This window comes from Orcinus orca, chromosome 1, assembly GCF_937001465.1.
Source record: "Orcinus orca chromosome 1, mOrcOrc1.1, whole genome shotgun sequence".
In the NCBI taxonomy this organism is placed as follows: domain Eukaryota; kingdom Metazoa; phylum Chordata; class Mammalia; order Artiodactyla; family Delphinidae; genus Orcinus; species Orcinus orca.
Genome location: NC_064559.1, coordinates 183776443 through 183801885, shown reverse-complemented (window position 1 = coordinate 183801885; position 25443 = coordinate 183776443). Strand labels below are relative to the sequence as shown.

Below are 25443 nucleotides of genomic sequence, written 5' to 3'. Positions count from 1 at the left end.
TTTACGTTAAAATGTATCTGCTCTTGCAAGGACGAGTGGCTTGGTGGAGAAGGCTTGGGCTTTAAAAAGGGTGGTGGGTCTGGAAATTACCCTCTCACGTGGCTCTGCAGAAGAGTTTAAAAATGAACCCTTCCTCCAAGTGACAGAATTATATCTGAAACCATTTCAGAAGGCTGTTTGAAATTCTACACTTGGGTTTTAAATAAAAAGGGGGGAGGGTAGAACAACAGTAGTATAAATACAAGATGGAGGAGGAGGATATCTTGCAGCTGAAGAAGGGTTTATGAGAAAGGATTTGAGGGCCTAGTGACTCATCTCATTCTGAATCAACATGTGGTGTGGCTGCCAGAAAGAGAAATCTTAGGATGCATTAGTAGTGTCTAAATAGTTTTATAATAGGCCAAATTTGGTGAATTACATTTAGTTCTGAGTATCCCAGCGAAGGAGGACAAACTGGAATTGATTCAGTGGCAAACAGGGTGATAATGTGGATATGAAACCATGTCATCTGAAGGATGTTGGAAAGTTGAGGGTATTTGGATCATACCAGCCCTTAACTAGAAGTTTAGGAACTGGATCCTATATTTCTGCCTGCTAACATGCTGAGTACTACTTGTTCAATAGTGGATTCTTTTATATTGCTGGTGTAGGAACATCGCTGTTTTATTCTGAATGAAACAGCATGTCCAGGAAGAGCAGGCTGAAGTACTGCTGAAGAAACAAAACTTCCTTTGGGGGAAATTTTAATCTGAACAGAAACCAAACTTCTTAAAGAAAAACCAGAACGAACTTTTTGGCCAACCCAATACTTGTAACATGTAAAACGTGCTAAGTTGATTTTCAAGGTGATATTTGTCTGTCGTACTTTCCATACTATTTTTAGAGCATGGACATGGAAGAAATGTTAGAAATGGGAAAAGCTATGTGTAAACACAATGAAGTTTTAAAGGTCTTCAAAGTAGAACTGTGAATTGTTTTGAATGAATTTTGGTAATTTAATCAGATAGCTTTAGTTATGGTTGTCCCTACCTTACACTAAAATGTTTGTATAAAATGTTTATATACATGAAATCTATTTATGTATATCAGGAGAAGACACTTCTTGGTCTTTTGGACCTTTTCCTTTCCTGTGTGACTTGCTGTTTCATAGTCTTCAGGTGATAGCTTAAATGCCACCTCTGGACCATCCTATCTAAATAACTCACTACCACACTTCATAAATTTGCCAACATTATGCGCTATTTGCCTTCTTCCTAGTACTTACCAGAATTTGAAATTACATTTTTGCTTGCTTGCTTGGTTATGATCTATCTGTAATTCTAGATTGTAAGCTCCATGGAGGCAAAGACCAAGTCTGCTTTAATTTACCATTGTTTGTCCACTCTCTGGCGTTCTCTTGAATGAGTTAAGATATTCATTGATTTATTTCCAGCTCTGGTTTTGTATCATCCAAAGTTATTCCTCTTAACTCTCAGGGAATAGTGATGTTTTAAAATTAGTTTCAGTTCACATTACAGAAATTCTAGGAGTGAGGGTGTGTCACAGTATTGTGACTCTTGAGTACATCTGTCAATTCTAGTAAATTTAATATAGGTAGAAGTGTTACATTTGGCTGTATTTTTTTTTTTTTCGGTATGCGGGCCTCTCCCGTTGTGGAGCACAGGCTCCGGACGCTCAGGCTCAGCGGCCATGGCTCACGGGCCTAGCCGCTTCGCGGCATGTGGGATCTTCCCGGACCAGGGCACGAACCCGTGTCCCCTGCATTGGCAGGCGGACTCTCAACCACTGCACCACCAGGGAAGCCCACTGTCTGTATTTTTAAAAAATACTTTGCCTTCTTTCTATTTGTTCATTTGGTTGTGTCGGGTCTTAGTTGCTACCAGTGGGCTCCTTAGTTGTGGCACATGTGCTCCTTAGTTGTGGCTTGCAGACTCCTTAGTTGTGGCATGCGAACTCTTAGTTGCGGCATGCATGTGGGATCTAGTTCCCTGACCAGGGATTGAACCCGGGCCTCCTGCATTGGGAGTGCGGAGTCTTAGCCACTGGACCACCAGGGAAGTCTCTCTATCTGTATTTAGATGACGACCTTTTCTTCCTTTTCGTGAAAATTAGGTTCTTAATTTTCCAGTGACTTGGAGTTGAAATGAGTATTTCCTTTTCTACTGACTTGTTCCCCCTTCTCCTTTTTTTTTTTCCCCTTTTTCCTGCCGGGCAGCGCAGGCTTGCAGGATCTTAGTTTCCCTACCAGAGATTGAACTTGTGCCCCCAGGAGTGAAAGTGAGGACTCCTAACCACGGGACCGCCAGGGAATTCCCTCCCCTTTTCTTTTAAAGTCTGATATTGTCCACCCATTGTGTAACTGATCTAAAAGGGTATTTATTTCTAGCCTAAGCTAAATTGAAGACTGGACAGAGAAGTTGCTAGGCAAAGATACCCCTAGACTTGTAACAGAAAAAAGCCATTTAGCAAGAATGAACCTAGAGAATCCCCAAATATGCTGAAGGCCAACCAGAAAAACAATGTATTTTCAATATTCAGTTTCTGTAAATTGCTTATTTACACCTCCACCTCATATCTCCAAATAACTTATTCCTCTACCCTGGCTTTGTATAATGACACTACTTCCAAAAATCGGTTCCAAACTGAAACATCTTTGACCTTGCTAAAGCATGTAACAGTTTGATCCTTTTGGCAGGATCTAGACTGTAGGTCTTTGGTATCCTCATTTAGCAATCTCTTACTCATCACTGTTTGTCTCTGGCTTCCTAGCAGTTTCTCAGTCTTCTTCTAAATTTATGTCTCTGAGATTATGGTTATTTCCCTTACGAGCTGGAGCTATAGCAGCTTCTTGGATTTCTTTGCCTTTCCAAAAGTTCTTAAAATTCAAGTCTAAAACTTGAATATAGTAATTATAAACAGATACCACCTTTCAGTTTGTCTCTGTCTTGCCCTCTTTACCAGATCCTAAACTCAACAGGAGTGGAGACTTGAATTCATTTATTCATCCCACAAGTCTCTGCATGCCTTCTGGGTGCCAGACACTGCTCTGGCGAGGCTGTATAATGGTAGTTAAGAGCACTGGTTTAGAGCCAGGTCACCTGGGTTCAAATCCCAGCCCTGCCACTTAAAGCAGCGTGCCCTTGGGCAAGTTAGTTTACCTTCTTTATGTCTCAGTATCCGCATCTGTAAAAACGGATGTAATAATACCCTCCTTGAGGATAAGTTAATAAAAATACTGTTTAAGTGTTTGCTGTTCTGGGCATTGAGGATACAACAGTAAATAAGAAAGATGAGATTTCTGCTGGTGGGAGCTTACATCCTACTTGGGTAGAGGAGGAAAAACAAAGTAAACAAGTACAAAGTAAACAAGTTTCAAGTACTGGATTTAGTGCTGGGAAGAAGAAAACAAGGTACTGGACTAGACCTTAGAGAATGACTGCGTGGCTGCTTTTGATTGGGTGGCCAGGGCAAACCTCTGGGGAGATCGCTTTTGAGTTGGGATCTGAATAACAAGAAAATCTGAGAGGTAGGGGAGGGTGAAATGTTCATTGATTATTGTTTTCCCTTCACAAGCCAGGCACAACATTACATAAAAGAATCTTTTGTTAAGCAGTGAGGCAGCGAGGTGTGATAGGATAAGTCCTGGAGTTCTGGTCTGGTTTAGGTATTAACTAGCTTTCTGATCTTTGAAAAAAAAAGGAAAAAACAATTTTGTTTTTTTCATGGGAAAATGACCCTGAAAGAAGGTTGACTCTTGAAGCTAGTGATGGGCTAGAAGAAAGTAGAGGTTCTTCTCCTTATACATTACTTTAGTCCTATGTTTATGGATTAATATCCTGTATTTTGGGACTTCTCTGGTGGCGCAGTGGTTAACAATCTGCCTGCCAATAAGGGGACGTGGGTTCGAGCCCTGGTCCAGGAAGATCCGACGTGCCGCAGAGCTGCTAAGCCCGTGCGCCGCAACTACTGAGCCTGCTCTCTAGAGCCCGCGAGCCACAAGTACTGAAGCACGCACGCCTAGAGCCCGTGCTCCGCAACAAGAGAAGCCACCGCAATGAGAAGCCCGCGCACTGCAACAAAGAGTAGCCCCTGCTCGCCACAACTAGAGAAAGCCAGTGCGCAGCAATGAAGACCCAACGCAGCCAAAAAAAAAATCCTATATTTTACAGGATGTAGTACATCCTGTTGTGGTATTACAATATTTGAGAATATTCTGTTATACTTTTTTTTTTGAGCACAAATAAACAGATTTTAATTCTTTGATAAGATAAATAATATACATAGGTACTTGGTAATACTGATAAAAAAGAAGATAAAAGTTAGAAAAATACAAAATGGAAAGATATAACTATAGATGTAATGAGCAGATGTATGATTATAATTATAGGTGTAATACATAATTTTAGGTGTAAAGGAGATTACAGAATCTCTCACACTTTAAACCTTTTCCTTTGAAGTAAATATTAAGGGTATGCCTCATGGATTCAGGGTCCAGGAAGTAGGGAAATGGTAAGATGTGCCACAAACTCTATAACCAAGATGTCATTGCATAGAGTTTCTTCTGTGAGGACTGGGAAGCCTGTCAGGTCATCTCAGTACTTTTATTAACAGTTAACTTAGTTTGCAAAACTTGTCTGCTTATTGAGAAAAGACTATGTGCCCCAGGTTATCAATAGCTCTCCTCATTTTTGTCTGTGTTTCATGGTGTCCCCCAGTTAGAGTTACAGGTCAGGTTTTCCATTTGCTGCTGTGGGTTGGTACGTTGGGAATTGTACCGCTTAGAAATCCCCCTTGGTAAAAGGGCAAAGAATGTTTTGTTTGGTTTGGTTTTAGCAGTCATTTCATCTTTTTTGTTTGTTTCTAAGTGTCCATAGAAGTTCAAGGGACTCACTCATTTGCAAAGGGGCTCACTCATTTGTTTGATTCTGTTTTTTTACATTAGGTGTAATTGAAAAGCGACCCTCTCTTTAGAGATGTCAAAAACAAACAAATCTAAGTCTGGATCTCGCTCTTCTCGATCAAGATCTGCATCAAGATCTCGTTCTCGTTCGTTTTCGAAGTCTCGGTCCAGAAGTCGGTCTGTCTCTCGTTCAAGGAAACGCAGGCTGAGGTAAGGGGGTGTGATTGTATAATGAGATGATCATTGATCAGTCAGTATAGGTCTCTGAAGATCTTTTGTTAGACCCTTTCTGTGAGTGTCAAACGGAGGTGCGGGGTTGGCTTGAGGTGGCGTGTTGGGCGGTAAGATATTCCAGGTCTCTTCAAATGTTACAAATCCAAATCATCTTTGATTGCCATGCTGTTGGCCTAATTCCTTTTCTTTCCTGTCAGCACATACTGTTTTTCATCCACTGTGGAAGAAAGAGCATTTTATTTTTATTTAAGCTACTTGCTTCAAATCTCTACACCTGATTATTTTTCACTGAAGTATTTTTGGAGGCTTGGACCAAGGTTTATTTGCATCATCAGCAAAGACAGGATAGCTAAGAGGATTAATAGTATGATCAACATTGCAAGGAAAAGAAACCTTAACTCACTAAAATAATTAAACCTTAAAAAACTTAATCAGGAGTCCTTTGTATATATATACCTGATACGCCAACTACTAACAAGCTGCATCTATTTAGTAAAACACATCTTGCAACTGCCTAAAAAAATCACTATTGTAGACATCACTTTGCCTTAGTAAATATGCAGATAATTCTTTTGAATTTATTGCCAGTATTCTTTAATTTAGTCAGTTTCTACACCTTTAGTTGGATTATTTCCTATTTCAGCTGTCTTGGAATATAATGCCAAACTTCCAGCATCTTTCGTCTTTTGTTGTGTTATGAGTTCGGTTTTTCATTCTTTAAAACTTTCTTTTGTGAGTAGATAAGAACCTGTTAGTAAATATAAGTTTCTATATGTGTGTTAGAGAAATATTGATGTATCTAAATGTTTAAATACCAAAAGGGGATCTTTGTACAATTTCATTCTTCTTGTCAGAGCTGCAGTAGGCAAGGAGACAATTTCTCAGTTTTACCACTTGGCGCCCCTGCTCATTATTTTAGATGAGTATCTAGAGCCCTTCTCTTAAATGAATTATGCAGTTTAAAATAAACTCAGGAATGGTTGTTATTAATCTTTATTGATGGTTTCCATAGTCCTACTCCTAAAAGAGTCTATAAACAAATAGTTGGTAGGCTCCCCCCCACCCTCCCAACAAGAATAAGTTAATTATTTTTTTTAAATACATTTATTTATTTCTATTTATTTATTATTTTTGGCTGTGTTGGGTCTTCGTTGCTGTGTGCGGGCTTTCTCTAGTTGCAGGGAGCAGGGGCTACTCTTCGTTTCGGTGTGTGGGCTTCTCATTGTGGTGGCTTCTCCTGTTGCGGACCCCAGGCTCTAGGCATGCGGGGTTCAGTAGTTGTGGTTCGCGGGCTCTAGAGCACAGGCTCAGTAGTTGTGGCGCACAGGCTTCGTTGCTCCACGACATGTGGGATCTTCCTGGACCAGGGCTGGAACCCGTGTCCCCTGCATTGGCAGGTGGATTCTTAACCACTGCACCACCAGGGAAGCCCAAGAATAAGTTAATTCTTAAATGGAATCTGTGAGAAGCCTGTCTGAAAATTGATTTCAGAGCAGAGATTGAACAAAAAATAGGTGTGCATAAATGTTAATGACTTCCATATAGTGTAGAACAGGAAGTTATAAACTTTGAGTCTCTCACTCAAAAACCCTTTTTTTTTTTTTAAGATAACATTATACCTCGAGGGTAACCAATCCTAACCTTATTTTTCTCTCCCATGTTTCTTGGGCACACATTTTTATACCAAGCTTTGTTTGAGGCCTGTGCTAGATAGAGTCTCTCTGTTGCCCAATTGTGTCAGAGTCTGTATGTAAGTAAAATTCTCTTTTATCTTCTCAAACCCCACCCCCATCCCCACCCCCACCCCCCAAAAATGAGGGAAAGCCCACTAAATATATCTACCCCAGGAATATGCTATCAAGGCCATAGGACCGAGCAGAGACTCTTAGTAAACTCCTACCTTGCGCCCAGAGTCTTTTGATCTGGTTTGCTTAAATCTCAGTTTCAGCTCATTTGGTTCTTTAAAACTTAATCTAGTAAATGGAAACTAAATAATTGGTTCAAAAAGAAGAGGCTGTACAACCAAAACTGAGAGAGAAAATTGAACTGACATAACCCAAATTGAAAAATGTTTACCAGCTCTGAAGTATTGTGATAGCTAGAGTTCTGGGCGGATCTCTCTGGACAGATCGCTTCTCCTTATTCTACAGATCATTTGGCATGGTCATCAACTTGGCAAATGAGGGAAAGATACCTTATGCAGGCAATATGTGCCGGGGTAGGTCTAGAGCCACTCCATGTGCTGTCCTAATACCTGTAAGATTATTTTGGAGGAATATCTCCACTAGAAAACAAGTTTTTATATTTGATTCTAGTCTGACTTCTCTGCTTTTTAGAAACAGATAAATTTGCCACTGGATGTTCAATTTTTAATTCTGGCTTACCTGTTTCATGATTTTTTCTTTTGTTTTCCCTCTCCTACAAGGAAAGTATACTGTCCAGAGAGTTTGAGAAACCATACCTTTAAATTAACTTAACTGCTGAGTTCTACAGAATTGGAGAAAATTGGTTGTTTCCTTGTATTTCACAGACTGTTGTATCCTTTTAAATGACTTCTCATAAATAAATTTGCAATCTGCAGAGACTCATATTCCTGCATCCGTGCAGTGACTGCGGGGTTTGGATGCAGTATGCCGCAGGGCCCTCACTAGTAATTGGTGACAGAAGCAGCAGTAGCCTCTGAGGATGGGAACATGAATAAAACCCTCCTTAGTGCTGGTGGTGCATCACCTCCCTCAAGTACAGCCATTAAATTGGGTCATATTCAGTTTCATAGCTGCATCTGCCTCTCCCTTCTTTCTTACATTGTTCTATTTTCGAATGAAAAGTGTGAAAGGTAAGTTTGTTTTTTTAAATTGTACTTAAATAGCAACCATTAACAACCATCACTATGTTTCATCTTCACTAGTTCCTTTTGTTCTTGGAGTAGATAAAGAACCTGGGTAGTAAGTAGTGGGAAGCCAATCCCACTTTATCTTCTAAGTGTAAGTTTCTTTCTAAAAATAACATTCTGTTTAGTTGTTAAAACCTGTCACATTTGCATCTGTTTCCAGTTAGGTCTGATATGAGAAGTCCTGCTTATGAACTGAAGGGTTTTTATTCTATATGTAAAGAAAATATTTTTGGAGTTTTCTAGTAATTTTACAAATTTCTAGTTAACTACTTAGGAGTAGTGACTAATTAACGCTCTATATCATAGTTGACATAACAAGTGGTATCAAAGAACGCCACTGGATTTTCCACACCAACAAGTACAGTTTTTGGCTTTTTGATGGAAACAGCTCCCTGTCATTGACAAGCCTGGCATTTGTGAACATGTAATTTTTACAGAGTTAGGTTACTGTTGAATCCCCACCGGTCTGGAAATGTACCTTTGCTAAATTAGAGTTCTGTATTGTTAAATGAAGAACACCACCACTAGGCTTTAGGTTGACCTTAAAGATGTGCAAGTGTGGGGCTGTTTTTGTAGTTCCTCTTTGCTACCCTCTTGTGTGTTTTGATGTCTTATGGTCAGATGGTGCCCTCTTGTGGCACCTGGGTAAGACCTTGTAGTTCAGCCACAGAAACTTGACCTTCTAGATAATGAGACCATTTCCAGATTCCCAGTTTAAAAAAAAACAACAATATTTGTATGCTTTGCTGCTGATCTGATTTCAGTTAAAATTCTTTTAAGCTTTGAACAGATGAGTTCTCTAAGTCCCTATTTAAGCATTCTTTGGTTTAGAACTGTTGTAACTTTTTTTTATACAACCCCAAGTCTTAGTGGAAGCTAAGAAATTAGCCCTGCACAGACAGAGAGAGGTGGATAGGATGGGGAGTAAGCAGTGTGGGGCCAGAGGATCTGAATAGTTACCTGTCTGGGTACCACAGCATGCAGGGATCACTTCCAATGACCCAGGGACCTACCTGTACAATCCTCTGTGCCTGTGAAACTCTTAGCAAGTAGTATACTATATTAAAATGGTGTTTGTTTAGTTTACCACATTAGAAACATTTTTATATTCTCTCAGTCACTATAGAAATACATCTCCATTTAGAATGTGCTACAGTATTAATGAAGCATCTCAGTGTCTCATTTGTTAAAGTGCTTCTTTATTTTTGTACTTAATGTGGCCATAAGAGTAGAATTAATTATTTAAGTTTGTACCTTTCGTTTGAAAACACTGAAGTTAAATGATGCATAAGAAGAGGGATTTACCTCTTTGTTGGCAGGTTTTTCTTGAGTAAAAATGCTTGTGTCAAAAATTCAAACATTTCTTCCCTCCCCTGCCCCTCTTTCAGTTCTAGGTCTCGTTCCAGATCATATTCTCCAGCTCATAACAGAGAGAGAAATCACCCAAGAGTATATCAGAATCGGGATTTCCGAGGTCACAACAGAGGCTATAGAAGGCCCTATTATTTCCGTGGGCGCAACAGAGGCTTTTATCCATGGGGCCAGTATAACCGAGGAGGCTATGGAAACTACCGCTCAAATTGGCAGAATTACCGGCAGGCATACAGTCCTCGTCGGGGCCGTTCCCGATCCCGGTCCCCAAAGAGAAGGTCCCCTTCACCAAGGTCCAGGAGCCATTCTAGAAACTCCGATAAGTCTTCCTCTGACAGGTCAAGGCGTTCCTCATCCTCTCGTTCTTCCTCCAACCACAGCCGAGTTGAATCTTCTAAGCGCAAGTCTGCAAAGGAGAAAAAGTCTTCTTCCAAGGATAGCCGGCCGTCTCAGGCTGCCGGGGATAACCAGGGAGATGAGGCCAAGGAGCAGCCGTTCTCTGGAGGCACCTCTCAAGACACAAAAGCGTCTGAGAGCTCAAAGCCATGGCCAGATGCCACCACATACAGTGCTGGTTCTGCATCACGGGCCTCAGCCGTGTCTGAGCTGAGTCCTCGGGAGCGAAGCCCGGCTCTCAAAAGCCCCCTCCAGTCTGTGGTGGTGAGGAGGCGGTCACCTCGTCCTAGCCCTGTGCCCAAACCTAGCCCTCCGCTTTCCAGCACATCCCAGATGGGCTCAGCTCTGCAGAGTGGTGCTGGGTACCAGGCTGGGGCACACCAAGGTCAGTTTGACCATGGCTCGGGGTCCTTGAGTCCATCCAAAAAGAGCCCCATGGGTAAGAGTCCACCAGCCACTGGCTCCACATATGGCTCATCTCAGAAAGAGGAGGCTGCTGCTCCAGGCGGAGCAGCCTATACAAAGAGGCAAGTATCTTGTTTCCCCTGTCTGGTTGTTTTTATCTCACCAGCCGGCAGTTTAGTTGTAATGTGATCTGTAGAGCTCTGATTAATGGTAATAAGGTAATCCCGTTTCCTCAACTTTTCATTTAGCAAACTTTAAAGCATCACCCCAGGAAACCTTTAGCTTAACTCTAGTTTTCCTACCTTCCTGAATTTGTATTGCAGCATAAAGTTTCTTTAGACTACTCTGCAATGATGTTTTCACATTTAAAGTTTACCTTGGATTCTACCAGTATAAGCCAGAGAACAGTAGAGATTTGTGGGTCAGCCATCAAAAAATGTGGTCTTTACCAAAATGAATGGCTGTTGGAGCTGTTAGACCCTCTAGGACGTACCATCTCCTGTGATCGATCTGCATCAGTCCATCATGGTGAAGAGCTGCACCCTCACACCCTCCAGTTGAGGAGACTGGGCAGAATGGGAAAGTCCAAGGCTTAGTCCAGGAAGACCTTGTTTTAAAATCACAAAGTGGGTGTATGTCCCAGTAGAAGCCAACCAGGCTGTGTGTTAGGAGAGGACATAACAGTGTCTCTGTCTTTCTACCCTGGGGGACACACTGAGTTGGAACTTGAATCTTTTTTATGTGGTTGGATGGATTGGGGTGGCAGAGACATAACAGGGAATTTGTACTGGGACCAGGTTGTTAAGAGGGCTTTACAGAGCAGGTGGTTCCCCTCCTGCCCCCACCTTTTCCTTTTATTAGCATATTCTTTGCTGCCCTGCTGTCCTTTGGTTCTTTTTTGTCATATTAATGCAACTATAACATGATCAGACTTTTTCCATTCATGGTACAAATGAGACGTTCAGAATCTGTACTTTGCAGCTTTCAGTAAGTCTGCTTTGAAATACAAGTTTTGTTCCTTGCCGGGACTATGAATCTCATTAGAACACTTGGGCATGAGCTCTGCTTTTCCATAAGAATGAGTAGGATGATTTTTGCCCCCTCCCCCAATTAACATGTATTCTGTTTTTATTTGTGTTTGCAGTATATTTCATACTTAGATCTTCTAGGTGACTTGAAGCAAATTTGAAGTCTCTTTTGAGACTTGTATTTCCAAATGTGAGTTGTATAAAAGCAAAACAGTCCAAGGTTGAACATTCTATGTTAACTTTGCTGAAAGCAGATTTTAAGTGACTGAGTGAAGGTTGGATAAGACCTTAAGTTTTTTTTTTCCTAGACCACTTACAGGTAAGTAGGTTTTTGTTTTTCAGTATCCTAAAAATTGCCTTTGCTATTTTCTTTTTGTTTGTTTTTCTAATACACAACTCCATAGACCATATAGTTTTCTCTTAAATGCCAAGTTCATAGATCTGTGAAGAGCAGTTTTTTAGAAATTAATAGAAGGTAACCAAGACTCCTTTCGTAACACTGGAATCCACAAGACATGCTTATTAGAGAAGCAGAATCCTAAGACCGTACGCACATGGTGCTAGTTTATTTTAGATCAAGTTGCTTAAGAAGCTTCTTGTGTGTGTCTCCCTTGTGTTTTCATAACTAGGTATCTAGATGAGCAGAAGACAGAGAATGGAAAGGATAAGGAACAGAAACAAACAAATACTGATAAAGAGAAAATGAAAGAGAAAGGGAGCTTCTCTGATGCGGGCTTGGGTGATACAAAAATGAAATCTGATCCATTTGCTCCCAAAACTGATACTGAGAAGCCTTTCCGGGGTAGCCAGTCTCCTAAAAGGTATAAGCTCCGAGATGACTTTGAGAAGAAGATGGCTGACTTCCACAAGGAGGAGATGGATGATCAAGATAAAGACAAGGGTAAAGGAAGGAAGGAATCTGAGTTTGATGATGAACCCAAATTCATGTCGAAAGTTGTAGCAGGTGCAAACAAAAACCAGGAGGAGGAAAAGTCAGGCAAATGGGAGGGCCTGATGTACGCACCGCCAGGGAAGGAAAAGCAAAGAAAAACGGAGGAGTTGGAGGAAGAGTCTTTCTCAGAGAGATCCAAAAAGGAGGATCGGGGAGGACCCAAGAGAACCGAAAGTGGGCACAGGGGATTTGTGCCTGAAAAAAATTTCCGAGTGACTGCTTACAAAGCAGTCCAGGAGAAAAGCTCATCACCTCCCCCGAGAAAGACCTCTGAGAGCCGAGAGAAGCTAGGAGCCAAAGGAGACTTTTCCACGGGGAAGTCTTCCTTTTCCATTACTCGAGAGGCCCAGGTCAATGTCCGGATGGACTCTTTTGATGAGGACCTTGCCAGGTGAGCTGTAGTCCATCTTGACCCTCAGGGTTTTAGTAGCCTAAAATGACCTCTCCCTGAGGTCATTCTGGAACGAGGACAGGCCCCTCATGTATTTCCCCGCTGTCTCATTTTCAGTGTGTATACCCTCGTGTCTCTGTTTTCAGTGGAGAAGTGTGCATCACTGAGCAGTTATATGTTGGGGGCAGTATCATAGCAGTGGTGAAGCGTCTTTTTACACTATAGTGACTGGCTTTTTTGATGCTGGGTCCCCTCTGCTGCTCTCTTGCACTCTATTCATCACATTGTAAGCTCCCCTGCCGGCCCCATTCCACCCCCGTCCTGTTGCCTTCCTAAATGTGCTTGAGATGTCTTTTGCCTGTGGAGCCATGCAGGGTCCATTTTTCCATTCTTAGCTAAGTCACAATATCTATTTTTACAGGTCTTCATGAAATAATGTAACAGTTTTAAAGTTGGGGCTGGGGGCAGGAGAACTTAAGGAAAGAGTGATGAAGCCCAGGCTGCTTTTTACCTGGTGTAAAAACTGCAAAGCCAGTTGGAAGTCTCCTGAACAGCATTGTAGCCACATCCCACTCTTGCTGCATTGTGTCACTTCACTGAGTGGCCCTGGATGGCCAAACTAGTTGGTCTTTTAAAACACCTTCCTGTTTGTCATCTGTTAAAACCAGCAGAGACCCCCAGAACAGAATCACTGAGGTTTAATGCTTCATCCTACCCATTTGTTCCTATTAAATTCCAACGGGGAAAAGGGAAGAGAGAGGTCTTAGATGCCTTTTCCCATAGTTATGGTGCATTGAAGTTACTTTTTACTTTGGTAGGAATTAAAAAAGGAACTTTACAGATAAATTTAACTCTTCTAAAGCACGCTCTTCATTTTTAGGATTTAAACGTTCTGACTTTCTGTGTATCTTGTTACATTGGGCCTCCCTGTGTTTCTTTTTCAGACCCAGTGGCTTATTGGCTCAGGAACGAAAGCTTTGTCGGGATCTAGTTCATAGCAACAAAAAGGAACAGGAATTTCGATCCATTTTCCAGCACATACAGTCAGCTCAGTCTCAGCGGAGCCCTTCAGAACTGTTTGCCCAGCATATAGTGACTATCGTTCACCATGTTAAAGGTGAGTCCAGACCCCAGCCTGCTCAGGGTCCCTTTCCACGTGCTTAGCTTCCTCTCTAACAAGCAGAAGGATGAGTGGGGGAATGAGGGAGTCTATCAGGGATCTTTATCTCATTGATAGGGGCCTTTGAAGCTACGGGCTAGCTTGAAGGAAATTTCTTCCAGGGAGAAGTTTCCATTTTTTAATTACAGAGATGAACATTATGAAATGCTAGTGGTAACCTGTGATCATGAGAATAAGTAAAATCCTTCATGTGAAGGTTTAAATTGCTTGAAAAGGAGGTATGAAGGTGGCTTTCTCAGCCCCTCTGTCTTTTCCTGTCTAGTAGCTAGAATCCTCTAGAGGCTTCTTGAAGATCTTGGGGTGTGGATATCTTCCCCACATTATTTTGCCATCTCCTGGGCAAATGGAGGTGGACAGGCTGGGGAGTGTCATGTAGAATCTGGGTTTGGGCCAGTTATAGGTTCCATCTGAAATTGGAACTCAAGCAGGAGCTGGTGCTCCGAATCAAAGGATAGTAAGCTCTCGTTTCTCTCTTTGTATCCATGTCCCACAGTGGAAATCAGACATTGGATTTTGTCTGAACCAGCCATTTTTCCTTCTTCTTCCTAATGTTTTTTATATGGACTTGACTACTTTAGTCACATCTCTGTGGTTGTAGGTCCATGCACACGAGTTGAATGTTGGGTGTGCCTCTGATAGCCTGATATGTTTTTCTTTGACTCCCCACAGAGCATCACTTCGGGTCCTCGGGAATGACATTACATGAACGCTTTACTAAATACCTAAAGAGAGGAACCGAGCAGGAGGCAGCTAAAAACAAGAAAAGCCCAGAGATTCACAGGTGAGGACCTCAGCCTTACAGTAGAGGTGGTCATAAAAGTCTGCTCATCAGATAATAAACTCGTCTTGTTTTTGCAATTTGTTAGTTACATTATCAGCAGAATTTAAGGTAGTGCCCTCCAGGCTCTAGGATAGTGGTTGTTTGTAGTGGAAAGGGTATGCTTTGATGACTATAACTTTCTCACTTTGGGCTGGAGGAAAACAGCCCTTTTGGTATAAGTGAACCCTTGTATTCTTGGGAGCTGGCAGACAGTAACCCAAGATCACTGTGAGCTTTCTTTATATAGAGTAGATGTTTCTTTTTTTTTTGCGGTACGCAGGCCTCTCACTGCTGTGGCCTCTCCTGTTGCGGAGCACAGGCTCAGTGGCCATGGCTCATGGGCCCAGCTACTCCGCGGCGTGTGGGATCCTCCCGGACTGGGGCACGAACCTGTGTCCCCTGCATTGGCAGGCGGACTCTCAACCACTGCGCCACCAGGGAAGCCCTAGATGTTGTTTCTTTAAGCAACCCATGTATTTCATATATTAGTCCTTCCTTTGGAAGAATTTGCAGCAGGTGGGGGCTGGAGGTGGGAGTGCTTATAGGATTATGTCAAAGGGTTTAAAAGCCCAGAGGTTTAAACATTCGGTTGTTGGAGACTATTCATTCAGCAAATAGGGACTTTGTCTAGAAACAAAGTTGGTCTTTAATTATATAATAGTCAGCTCTTGAACCTTTGCAGGAGGTAGGAGGACCATGTTTGCACAACAGTCTTGGAATTAGGGTCTTTGGGGATTTATGTCATGCCAGGCAGTTGTTTCTCACTTCGACCTCATCTTATTGGTGAATAATGGGCCATTATATTTTATTTTATTTTTATTGTATTTTTAAAAATATTAAATTTTATTTTTTTGGCTGCGTTGGGTCTTCATTGCTATGTGGCGGGCTTTCTCTACTTGTGGCGAGCAGGGGCTACTCTTCAGTGCACAGGCTTCTCCTTGAGCCGTGGTTTCTCTTGTTGCGGAACACGGGCTCTAAGCACGCGGGCTTCAGTAGTTGTAGCTCATGGGCTCTAAGCACGCGGGCTTCAGTCGTTGTGGCTCATGGCCTCTAGAGTGCAGGCTCAGTAGTTGTGGTGCATGGGCTTAGTTGCTTCATGGCATGTGGGATCTTCCCGGACCAGGGATTGAACCCGTGTCCCCTGCGTTGGCAGGTTGATTCTTATCCACTGCACCACCAGGGAAATCCCAAGGACCATTATATTTTAATTTCCAAGATGAAAACTGCTTTTTGAAGTTAGCAGGGCATAGATAATCTTGATGTGAATTTGAAATTATAGGCACGGCTGTAGGTGAGTCTGTTTTCCTGGCTGTAATGGTACTGGGTGGAATAAGATGTTTTTTCTGTTTGAGTTTGGAAAGTTGGGAGAGAGAGAGAGAGTGTGTGTATATGTGTTGTGCATGCATACACGCGCATGGACATCTATGGGAGAGTGTAAGTATATAAGCAAACAACATAAGTGTAATAAAAAGGAATGCCTGTGATTTGCATCACTCTACTTATGAACTGAGGTGCTATATTCACACTATGGAATGTTAAACAATTTTTGTGTTTTCAATTTTAGGAGGATAGACATTTCCCCCAGTACATTCAGAAAACATGGTTTGGCTCATGACGAAATGAAAAGTCCCCGGGAACCTGGCTACAAGGTGAACTGTTGCTTTGATCAGTAATTCCAACAAAATGAGTGCGTTGGGCATGAACTTGACAGAAATGTGTTTGTTTAAATTACTCTCTACTTAAGTTTGTGTTTTTCTTTTAAGGATGGGCATAATTCTAAAAATGAACTACAAAGGGTTAATTTTTATTAAATGTATCAACAACCTTTGTGAAGTGGTTAGAATATGGTAAATGACCCCAAAGTCTATTGAGGTGAGCTTGAGAAAAAAAAGAGAGGAGTTTTGGAACAAGTGCCCATGATGAGAGAAGAAACTTTTTGTGATATTTTTCTGCTTGTAAGTATTATCAAATCAACTATATACATGCACTATTTCCAACCATGATTTCAAAAAGACATGCATGTCAGAGAAGAGTGAAATATTCATATCTTAACTTAGTAGACTGTTTTAAGCAGCTAGTCCAGATTTTTTTCTAACATTGTACCATATCTATCATCTGTCGATTACTGTTACTTTAAAGCTAAACATTGCTTTGATAGCCCAGCTACATTTGTAATGATGTGCACGTAAACACTGTTTTTAAGAGGTTAAAGCTTGTGTGCAGTCTTTTACTCTGAGGTACTAGATTTGGGTTCTTAAAAATCTTAGTATTTCTTGACCACCATTCCCATATAGAGTTGTAATTTAAAATTAGAGATGGCTCTTCCGATGCTGCTGGAACCTTTTCTAAAAATAGTAATTTTTAAGTTTTCCAAGTAAATTTGTCTTATTGGTTGAATGTAATGAGAGGCACTCTTGTACAATCTCTCTTCTCTCCCATCCCCCTTTTCTTTTTCTCCAAGTACCCACCGGCTTGGCACTAACCATGTGAAATGCAAGGTTTTGAAACATCAGAAGAGATTCCGTCCTCTCTGCCCCACATAGCCTACTCATTAGAGGTGCTGTGGGCACTGCCTAAGGGAGCTGCAGCTGCGTTTTTCTTCTCTCTTTTTTTGTCTTTGGAGGGAACAGAGGCCCCATTCCCTCTGTCAAAAGAAAACCATGTGATAAAATAAACCAACTTACTACCTACCACTCCTGTTAATTAAATTATTTCAACAAAAAGCTTAGTTGTTTGTATAAGTAAAACGTTAATGCTAAGTGAACTACTCATCGCTTCCTCTTTTTAGGGAGTTTTTTGTTGTGTTTTTTTGTTTTTGGCTGCACTGTGCAGCTTGGGGGAATCTTAGTTCCTGGACCCACGGATTGAACCTGGGCCCTCAGCAGTGAAAGCATGGAGTCTTAACCACTGGACCTCCAGGGAAGTCCCTAAGGAGGTTTTACTTCCATGAGACAAATCTTAGTGTATAATGTGCCTGAAACCACATTGCACCTCTGCTCACTGAGATTCTAAAGAGCTGTCGAAAGCCCTTGGCATGATAGTTTGGGGTAGAAGGCCGCTGTTGTTGCTGGGCTCATGCTGTATCTGCAACATACATACCCTGATAGGTTACACTTCCTAGAAAGTTAGCAAAGAAAGGTTTTCTTTTTCTCTTTTCTTCCTTCCTTCCTCCCTCCCTCCCTTCCTTTTTTTTTTTAAATAAACTTTGACTTGGTATTGCCACATGATGAATTCGTTATGCTTTTTGATATGCCTTTTCTAGAGAAATTTAATACAATTAAACATTTTGGAAGGCTGATTGAATCTCCCATTGTCTGTCATTGGACTCAATACTGAGAGAGAATTCCAAGTAGAGGATAGGCCCAGGGCAGCTGCCACAGTGTAGGTAGGGGAAGATAACAGCATTTCCATTCTTCGTGGTGACTAAGCCTGAGCCAGCCTAACCAACACCTTCCAGAGTTGATTTTGGCCTTCTCAACTTGTCGGCTAGCCCGTCTTTACTGGGCCACAGAGAGAAACGGCAAAGTGAGGTGCGTGTACGTGTGTGTAGCATATGCAGAAGGTCTTCATCATTATTTTAGAGAACTGGTTTGGGCTCTGTAGGATCCTCATGAAGCGACTTCTGTGGACCATCCTGTATCCCTCCTGAGCTTGGGCGAGGTGCCTCACATTCCCAGTGCTTCCTCTGCACCACTCCAGTGGAGTAGAAGCCACAGTTCGTGGGGTGGTTGAGTTGGTAGCCCTGAATCCCCAAAACCTAAATTTTGATTTCTCTTTTGGCAGGCTGAGGGAAAATACAAAGATGATCCTGTTGATCTCCGCCTTGATATCGAACGTCGTAAAAAACATAAAGAGAGAGATCTTAAACGAGGTAAATCAAGAGAGTCAGTGGATTCCCGAGACTCAAGCCACTCGAGGGAAAGATCAGCTGAGAAAACAGAGAAAACTCATAAAGGATCAAAGAAGCAGAAGTACGTAAGCCCCTGTCTGTCACCTCATTCAGACTCCTGAGTGGATTTCTTTGTCTGCCCACCATTAGGCTATATGGCAGACCCTCCAAGCCAGAGAACTTGGGGTTAGGAACGATGGCCACTTGTACAGTGTCTTTTTTTTAACTGTCAGTTAAGGTCCCTAGATTGAAAATAGAACTTTAGCATGAAAGTAGGCATGATCCTTGTCTAAAGGAGGCCTCCTGGGAGATGGGCAGTTAATTTGGCTCTAGGGACAGTGTGGAAAATTATAGGGGAATTCCTTTTGCATTTGTTTTGGCCATGTTCTTTGACATGTCCTTTCTCATCACAAATCTTCTTGGGAAGGTTATATTTTAGAAATGGCTCAAAGTTGTTGTCAGGTAATAATACTGTTTGGTCAGAGAAACAGGGTGGAACTAGATAGGACAAGATTATTGATTGCCTTTTAAACTGGTTTCACAGACACTTCCAAGAGAGGTGTTACAAATATTCTTTAAACAAAGGTAGCATTGTTGAACTTCATAAGGCAGTATTTATGCCAAGGTCTTATCTCTATTTACATTTTTGAATGTTCCATGACTTTTCAATCATGTCTCATTAAAGGTAGCACAATTGAAACCCCACACCTTCCTGTAAGAAGCTACACCACTTCTGTGTTTCTGAACTTTATCTAGCAAGCACTTTCATATCCATTTTCTGATAACAGTCCTTTGAGATAAGTTGGATAGTTAGTAGCTACCTGTTTTGCGCATTTGAAAGATAAAGAAGTAAGCTCAGAACGATTTGTCTAAGATCACACAGTAACAACTGACATCAAAACTCAGATCTTCTGTTCCACTTTGTCTACTCTTCCACTCAGTTACTTACACATTATGAGCCTTAGCAGCTTTCAGGGCTGCCCACAGATAAAAATCTGATAATCCTCACCAGGGAATGGAGGTGGGGGTATAGTAGCCTTCAACACTGTCACTGGTGGAAAGGGAGCAGAACCCCTCAAGCATTTCAGGGTTGGACTTGGATGACTGATCCTCATTTCTTTCCCTGGGACACATGCCTCTACCTCTGACTTGTTGTGTAACCTTGACCAAGTCTCTTGCAACCGTAGTATTTTGTGACTGGGGCAAGAAGAAAAATGATAGTTATGTCACTTTTCATTGTATATCACACTTCAGTTTAGAAGAACTTTTTCTCATATGACTGAAGAGTGGCTCACCCAAGATCACACAACTAATAAAAGGCAGTGTTGGGACTCAAATATGGGGCTTTCTGGAGTCTTAGGTTTGAAAACCTCTTGAAATGACACTGATTTCTAGGAGTCAAACATTTGAGTTATAAGAATCCTGTGACAATAACTTAGATTTCCTCCTTTTTAAGAGTAAATGCTAGAAGGCACCAGTAGGATTCAAACATGTAAGTCTTTGATCTTCTCGAATGTTTGGGGGTGGGCTGGGGGGTTGCAAGGTACTTTCCTCCGTAGTGGAGGAGGGCAGTGATCGGTTACTGACACAGGCTGGCTTCTCCCTGTAAGTCCTCCTCTACTCCTGGGAGCCAGCCTTTCTGCCACCTTAGACGTGGTTGGTGCCCTTCTCCAGCACCACATGGCGGACTGGCCCCGACCTCTAGTACACAGACCGTGACTCGTCATATGAGTCTGATTTACCCCAGTCTGTAATTTCCCCCAGATGAAGGGAAGGATGGGAAATAACTCTGAGAAGAGTTTCGACAAATCCTGTGCTTAATGACAAAAGCTGTTTGAGCTCACTGGAAAGTGGGGAGGTGGTTTGTGGAGTAGTGGTATAATTAGTCGGAGCCAGGTTTGAATCCAGGCCTACTCAGCTCTGTCACCTGAACTTCCTATCTATAAAATGAGGGAAATAATACAGAATGATCATAATTGCCATTTACTATATGCCTGCTGTGTCAGTGTAGAGTTTTTAATTAAGCACATTGTTTTTTCAGTCTTTAGAGCACTGTCCCAAGACAGGCAGTGTTCTTCTTATGAGAAATAGAACTAATGTAAAGCCGAAACAGATGGTAATATATAAAGCCTGTCCTGGTACCAGATACTCCGTGACTTTCAACACAGTGTTAGTTTCCTTCTGCCTTTCTGATTCGTGCACATGTATTAGGCTGAGCTGCCAGAGGCCACAGACTATGTTTTGTTGCTCCTTCTGTGTATGTCCCATGTTCATCACAGGCTCGGACATAGATATGTCACTCAGCATGACTGACAGAATTGGGAGGAAGCTCCCCAGGTTCCCTGGGTGTGTATGTTGGGGGTGAGTTTGTTTTTCAGGTTACTAGCCTTCAGTGTTTTCATCACAGACACACTGCTGATTGCCCTGTGCTGCTTATCCATGAGCCCCCAGCCAAAGGCTGTACCCTAGAGGCTTACTGATCTCCCTGCCTTTTCTATTTTCAAAGGAAGCACCGGAGAGCACGAGACCGGTCCAGGTCATCATCCTCTTCCTCCCAGTCATCCCACTCCTACAAAGCGGAAGAGTACACTGAAGAGACAGAGGAGAGAGAGGAGAGTACCACGGGCTTTGACAAATCAAGACTGGGGACCAAAGACTTTGTGGGTCCAAGTGACAGAGGAGGCAGAGCTCGAGGGACCTTTGTAAGACCCTGCCCGCTCTCCCTTTCTCTAAGCCCTTACTCCCACCAATTCTAATTATGTTCTTATCAGAATACTAATTTTGTTGCCCTTGATACAAGTAATTCAGTCTAAAGACCCTAGAATCTGTGGTTTCCCAATCCCCAAGCTTTCCATTTTTAGTGTTTTTGTTTGTTTTTTTCCTGTTCATAATCACTTAGCCAGAAAGTCTCTTAGGGCTTCTCTTCCGAACTTCCTCACTTGTCTTGACTCCTGTTGTGTGTAGGGAGGCCCTTATGCCATTTTGTCCTCTGTCTAGGCTGTAGACTTGAGATGAATGGAAAGGGAATGACTAGAAACCAGTTGACCAGCATATTGACTGGAGGACAGTTGTCTGTTTTGTGCCAGAAAAGTGTTTGAATAGAAGGCAAGGAATTGTTTTTCTCCATTCCTTACATGGTCCCTTTGTTCCTTTCCCCTGTTTATTGCCACAGCAATTTCGAGCCAGAGGAAGAGGCTGGGGCAGAGGCAACTACTCTGGTAACAACAGCAGCAGCAGCAACAACGATTTTCAAAAGAGAAACCGTGAGGAGGAATGGGACCCCGAGTACACACCCAAAAGCAAGAAGTATTACTTGGTATGTGTCTGGGGACAACCAGGAAGGGCCAGGGGGCCTTTGGCACACACAGTAGCTGATACAGAGGCCTTAATTGGTCTTTCCAGAACTGTGATTAAATATGTGTGCAGGCGCTGCACTGGGTACATGCGTACTTGTGGGATGGCATAGTGCTGGCAAGATGAGTTCTCTAGAGAGGTAGTCCTGACCTTGAGAGCGCTATCTAAGACGTTTATGGATCCCAGGGTAAGCGGGGAAAGGTTCCTCTTGCCTTTTTAGTCTGTGAAATTGTTCAACTGCTCACCCACCCTAACCTAAGCCTCCCTCCAGCCTTTATGCAAGGGATAGAACCATAACCTTCCCCTGAGGCTGCAGTTCCACCCTGTCGCTCCCCAGCACAAGATTGACAGGAAAGACAGCTCAGGATCTCTTTTTGAGGAAGAGGACCTGCCTCCAAAATGGAACGCCACTGGGGCTTCTCTCTTCTAAGCTGTTGGTCATTATCAGGTACCAGGCACCATCTGAGCCTCTCTGCCTCTCAGATTAGGGCTCTTCTAAGCTGAATCACCTGGCCAGTGAGCGAGCTCTTCTGGCTTTGCTCAACAGCAGGCTCAGATCCAAGCAGACGTGACTCTTGAGTGTTGTAACCAAGGTCAGCTTGCAGCTGAGTCTCTTCATCACCCCTGAGGACTGGCATGGAAACAGGAAGCTAGGCAACAGGTTGCTGTGTAAATCACTGTGTATAGCCAACTTCACTTTTCTAGGGCTGCTGGTAGCTACTTTGGGACTCCTAGAGGACCCTTGAACCTATATCTAGGGAAATGTTGCCTGGGCCCAGGATAGGTACTGGAGTGGGGCTGCTTAAGGGAAGGATTAAAGGCCACACAAAGCCCCTTTCCCTGCCCCATCTGTCCCCTGAAGGAGCATTGCCAACCTGATTCATTTAGGCTAGTGAATAAGCAGCTGGCCTCTTAGCTGAGCTAACCCCTCAGGGGCCTAAGGCACTACTTGTGTGGGTGGAGGATTTAGACTCTTTGAAGCCATGGGGCTGATAGGTAACAGTGACTTTTCAAAATGCTTTGTCATTTCATTCTTTTTCATTGGATCCCTTCTTCTCTTCTCATGTGATCATCAGACCAGGGATTGTTTGAGTTGTAGGTTTTGTTTTTTCTACTCTGCCACACTGCCTCCTTGCATAAAACTAAAGAGGGGAGGGATACAAGACGGGAGGCTGGGTTCTGGGCCTGCCTTTGCCAATAACTGGTCTGAGACCATGAGCAGATCATTTTCCCTTGGTCTCACGGCCTGTTCTTGGCTGAGGGGGAGGGTTGGGGAGAGCTAGAGTCCCAACTATGTGTGTGTTCTGTGTTGCTTCATCTCTTACCATCCTGACAACTCAGATCATAGTTTCACGTTTAGGGGTGATTTGCTTTCTCAAACCCACTCTTTGAGAGACAGTGTTCTAAATAATATGGAGTTACTTAAAGTTCTTCTGCCTGTTTTCTCATCTGTGTAGTGGAGGGTGATAATGATAGGGTAGGGTAGATGTGAGGATTAAATGAGATAATGCAGAAAAAGGTCTTTGAGTGAAGATTTTATCATCATCATCATTATTATAATGCCTAAACTACTGCCTTAGAATTCAAGGAACCCAACTGAATATTCTCTTAGATCTGAATCAGTAGCATTTTTAGAGTGGGGAACAGGGCATAGGTTCATTTGAGAAAGTCATATTTGGGTGGGTTCAGAGGAGAGGGTTCTGGCTACTCTTGTTCACTCTGGCATTGATGGCAGTCTTCTTTCCTTTCAGCATGATGACCGTGAAGGTGAAGGCAGTGAGAAGTGGGTGAGCCGGGGCCGGGGCCGAGGAGCCTTTCCTCGGGGTCGGGGCCGGTTCATGTTCCGGAAATCCAGCACCAGCCCCAAATGGGCCCACGACAAGTTCAGTGGGGAGGAAGGGGAGATCGAAGACGACGAGAGTGGGACAGAGAACCGAGAAGAGAAGGACAATTTACAGCCTACAGCTGAGTAGAGGCCACCTTGATGGGAGCCCCTGCCCAAGGGAGAGAGGCACTGGGAAGATGGCTGGTGAGGAGCTAAACAGAGGAGCCTCGAGAAGATTCTGAAAATCCCACCCCTACCCCCCACCAGCCATGCAGAACTCCTACTACAGCCGAAAGCATCCCTGGCGCTGTGTCCCGCCAGAGGCAGCCGGCTGTGGGGCCTGGGGTCAGGCCCAGCTCTTGAGCAGAACACACCATGTTGGGCTTTAGCTGTGTGGTTCTCATTTGTTGCTGTGTGGGGTGGGGCTGGGGTAGGGAGGGCAGAGCGATACTTGGATTTTGGTTTGTTCCCTATTAGAAACCAACAGTTTTATTCTTCATTTCATTTCATTTGGAGCTAAGAGGACTAATTTGATGATTTTCAATCTCTTCTCCCTTATCCTGATTTTAAAAGCCCCCCCCCCTTTTTTAGGCATATATAGTAACATTAGCGGAAAGATTTAATTTGGGCAACTTTGATTCTTAAAAGAGAAAACAAAGCATGTGAATAAACATTGAAGTGTTCACCTCAGTTTGGGACCAAACTGCTTGGATCTTTGTAAAAGTTGGTTTTGTATGTCGAGGAGGAGTTCAAGGCCTTTCTGACCACCTTGTGTTCCCCTTTTCTGCGCAGCCATGTATCACATGGTGTTGTTCCTAACCACACCCCATGTGCGCACCTCCCCTCCCCCCCAATATTTTCTGATTTCTTCTGGGCTGGGCTTCCCCTTCTCCACCAGCAGCTCCAGTATCCCAAACTTTCTAGTCGTGCTGATCCTCTCAGCAACAGGGGTGGAAACTGGATGTGGCAGTTTCTGGTCTGTTTTCTAAGAAACTTCTGACTTCTATTATCTTTACAAATATAAGATGAGAAAATAATTTTTTCAATATTTTTTATTAATCTTTTTATAAAATGAAAAGAAACTCCTATGATCGATTAAGGAAGGTGGTTATGGCTGGGTGGTTTGTGGGGGTTTTTTGTTTTGTTTTTTTCTTTTCCTTTTTTTTTAACCTTAAGCTTTAAGTTGAAACATTCTCAGATATTTGGGGGGAAAACATCCTCTTAAAATGGGTCCTTGTGCTTGCCTTCTGGGGAGGCGGTCCTGAGCAGGTGAATCATATGGCATTTATGCATATGTTATATGCGGACTGCACCCACCTCTTCCCCCCCTCCAACCTTTGCCTCTTGGGTTGTTATGCTACTTTCCCCTTACTTTGCTACATTTCTATAGTTAAGTTGGTTTTACTTGAATGATTCATGTTTAGGGAAAAAAAAAATGAAAATACCCTTAAAATTTGTTTCAACTCCTCCTGCAAATAAAAAAATAAATGAAGTGGCAGATGTAAATGGGCTCTGGTCATTGTCACCCTGAGTGTGTGTGTTGGGGGGGGGTGTCTCCCATAGCACCTTCAGGGAACCTGAAAAACCAGGCGTCTGGGGGGGCTGGGCCCAGACTGTTGCTCAGCTCCATCCTCTCCAGCCCCACATTTGGTTGTTCTAGGAGGACCTCAGCCAATCCTGCGTTGGGTAATAGCTCCTCTTTCCCTTTCCAGTGATTTTGCTTCATATCCTGTACCTTGGACACCCTAGGAGAACGAGATTTTTTCACTCTGGTGTCGTAAGCAAGGACTTTGGCTTCCAAAGTG

General features: G+C 42.8%; 1 protein-coding gene across 5 annotated transcripts in view; it reads left to right on the top strand.

The window, feature by feature from the left end:
* THRAP3 (thyroid hormone receptor associated protein 3) overlaps positions 1–25144 on the top strand; it is a 70660-nt gene extending 45516 nt beyond the window's left edge. For all 5 annotated transcript variants that reach the window (XM_033422134.2, XM_004266456.4, XM_049697764.1 and 2 more), the window contains 10 exons: positions 4943–5110; positions 9416–10321; positions 11857–12570; positions 13515–13687; positions 14420–14531; positions 16135–16219; positions 18354–18541; positions 20966–21161; positions 21632–21775; positions 23565–25144. In XM_033422134.2, coding sequence (XP_033278025.1) covers positions 4974–5110; positions 9416–10321; positions 11857–12570; positions 13515–13687; positions 14420–14531; positions 16135–16219; positions 18354–18541; positions 20966–21161; positions 21632–21775; positions 23565–23786 — 2877 coding nt within the window. In that variant the 5' untranslated portion in view covers positions 4943–4973 and the 3' untranslated portion in view covers positions 23787–25144. The remainder of the gene's footprint in view (positions 1–4942; positions 5111–9415; positions 10322–11856; positions 12571–13514; positions 13688–14419; positions 14532–16134; positions 16220–18353; positions 18542–20965; positions 21162–21631; positions 21776–23564) is intronic.
* The last annotated feature ends 299 nt before the right edge of the window (positions 25145–25443 follow it).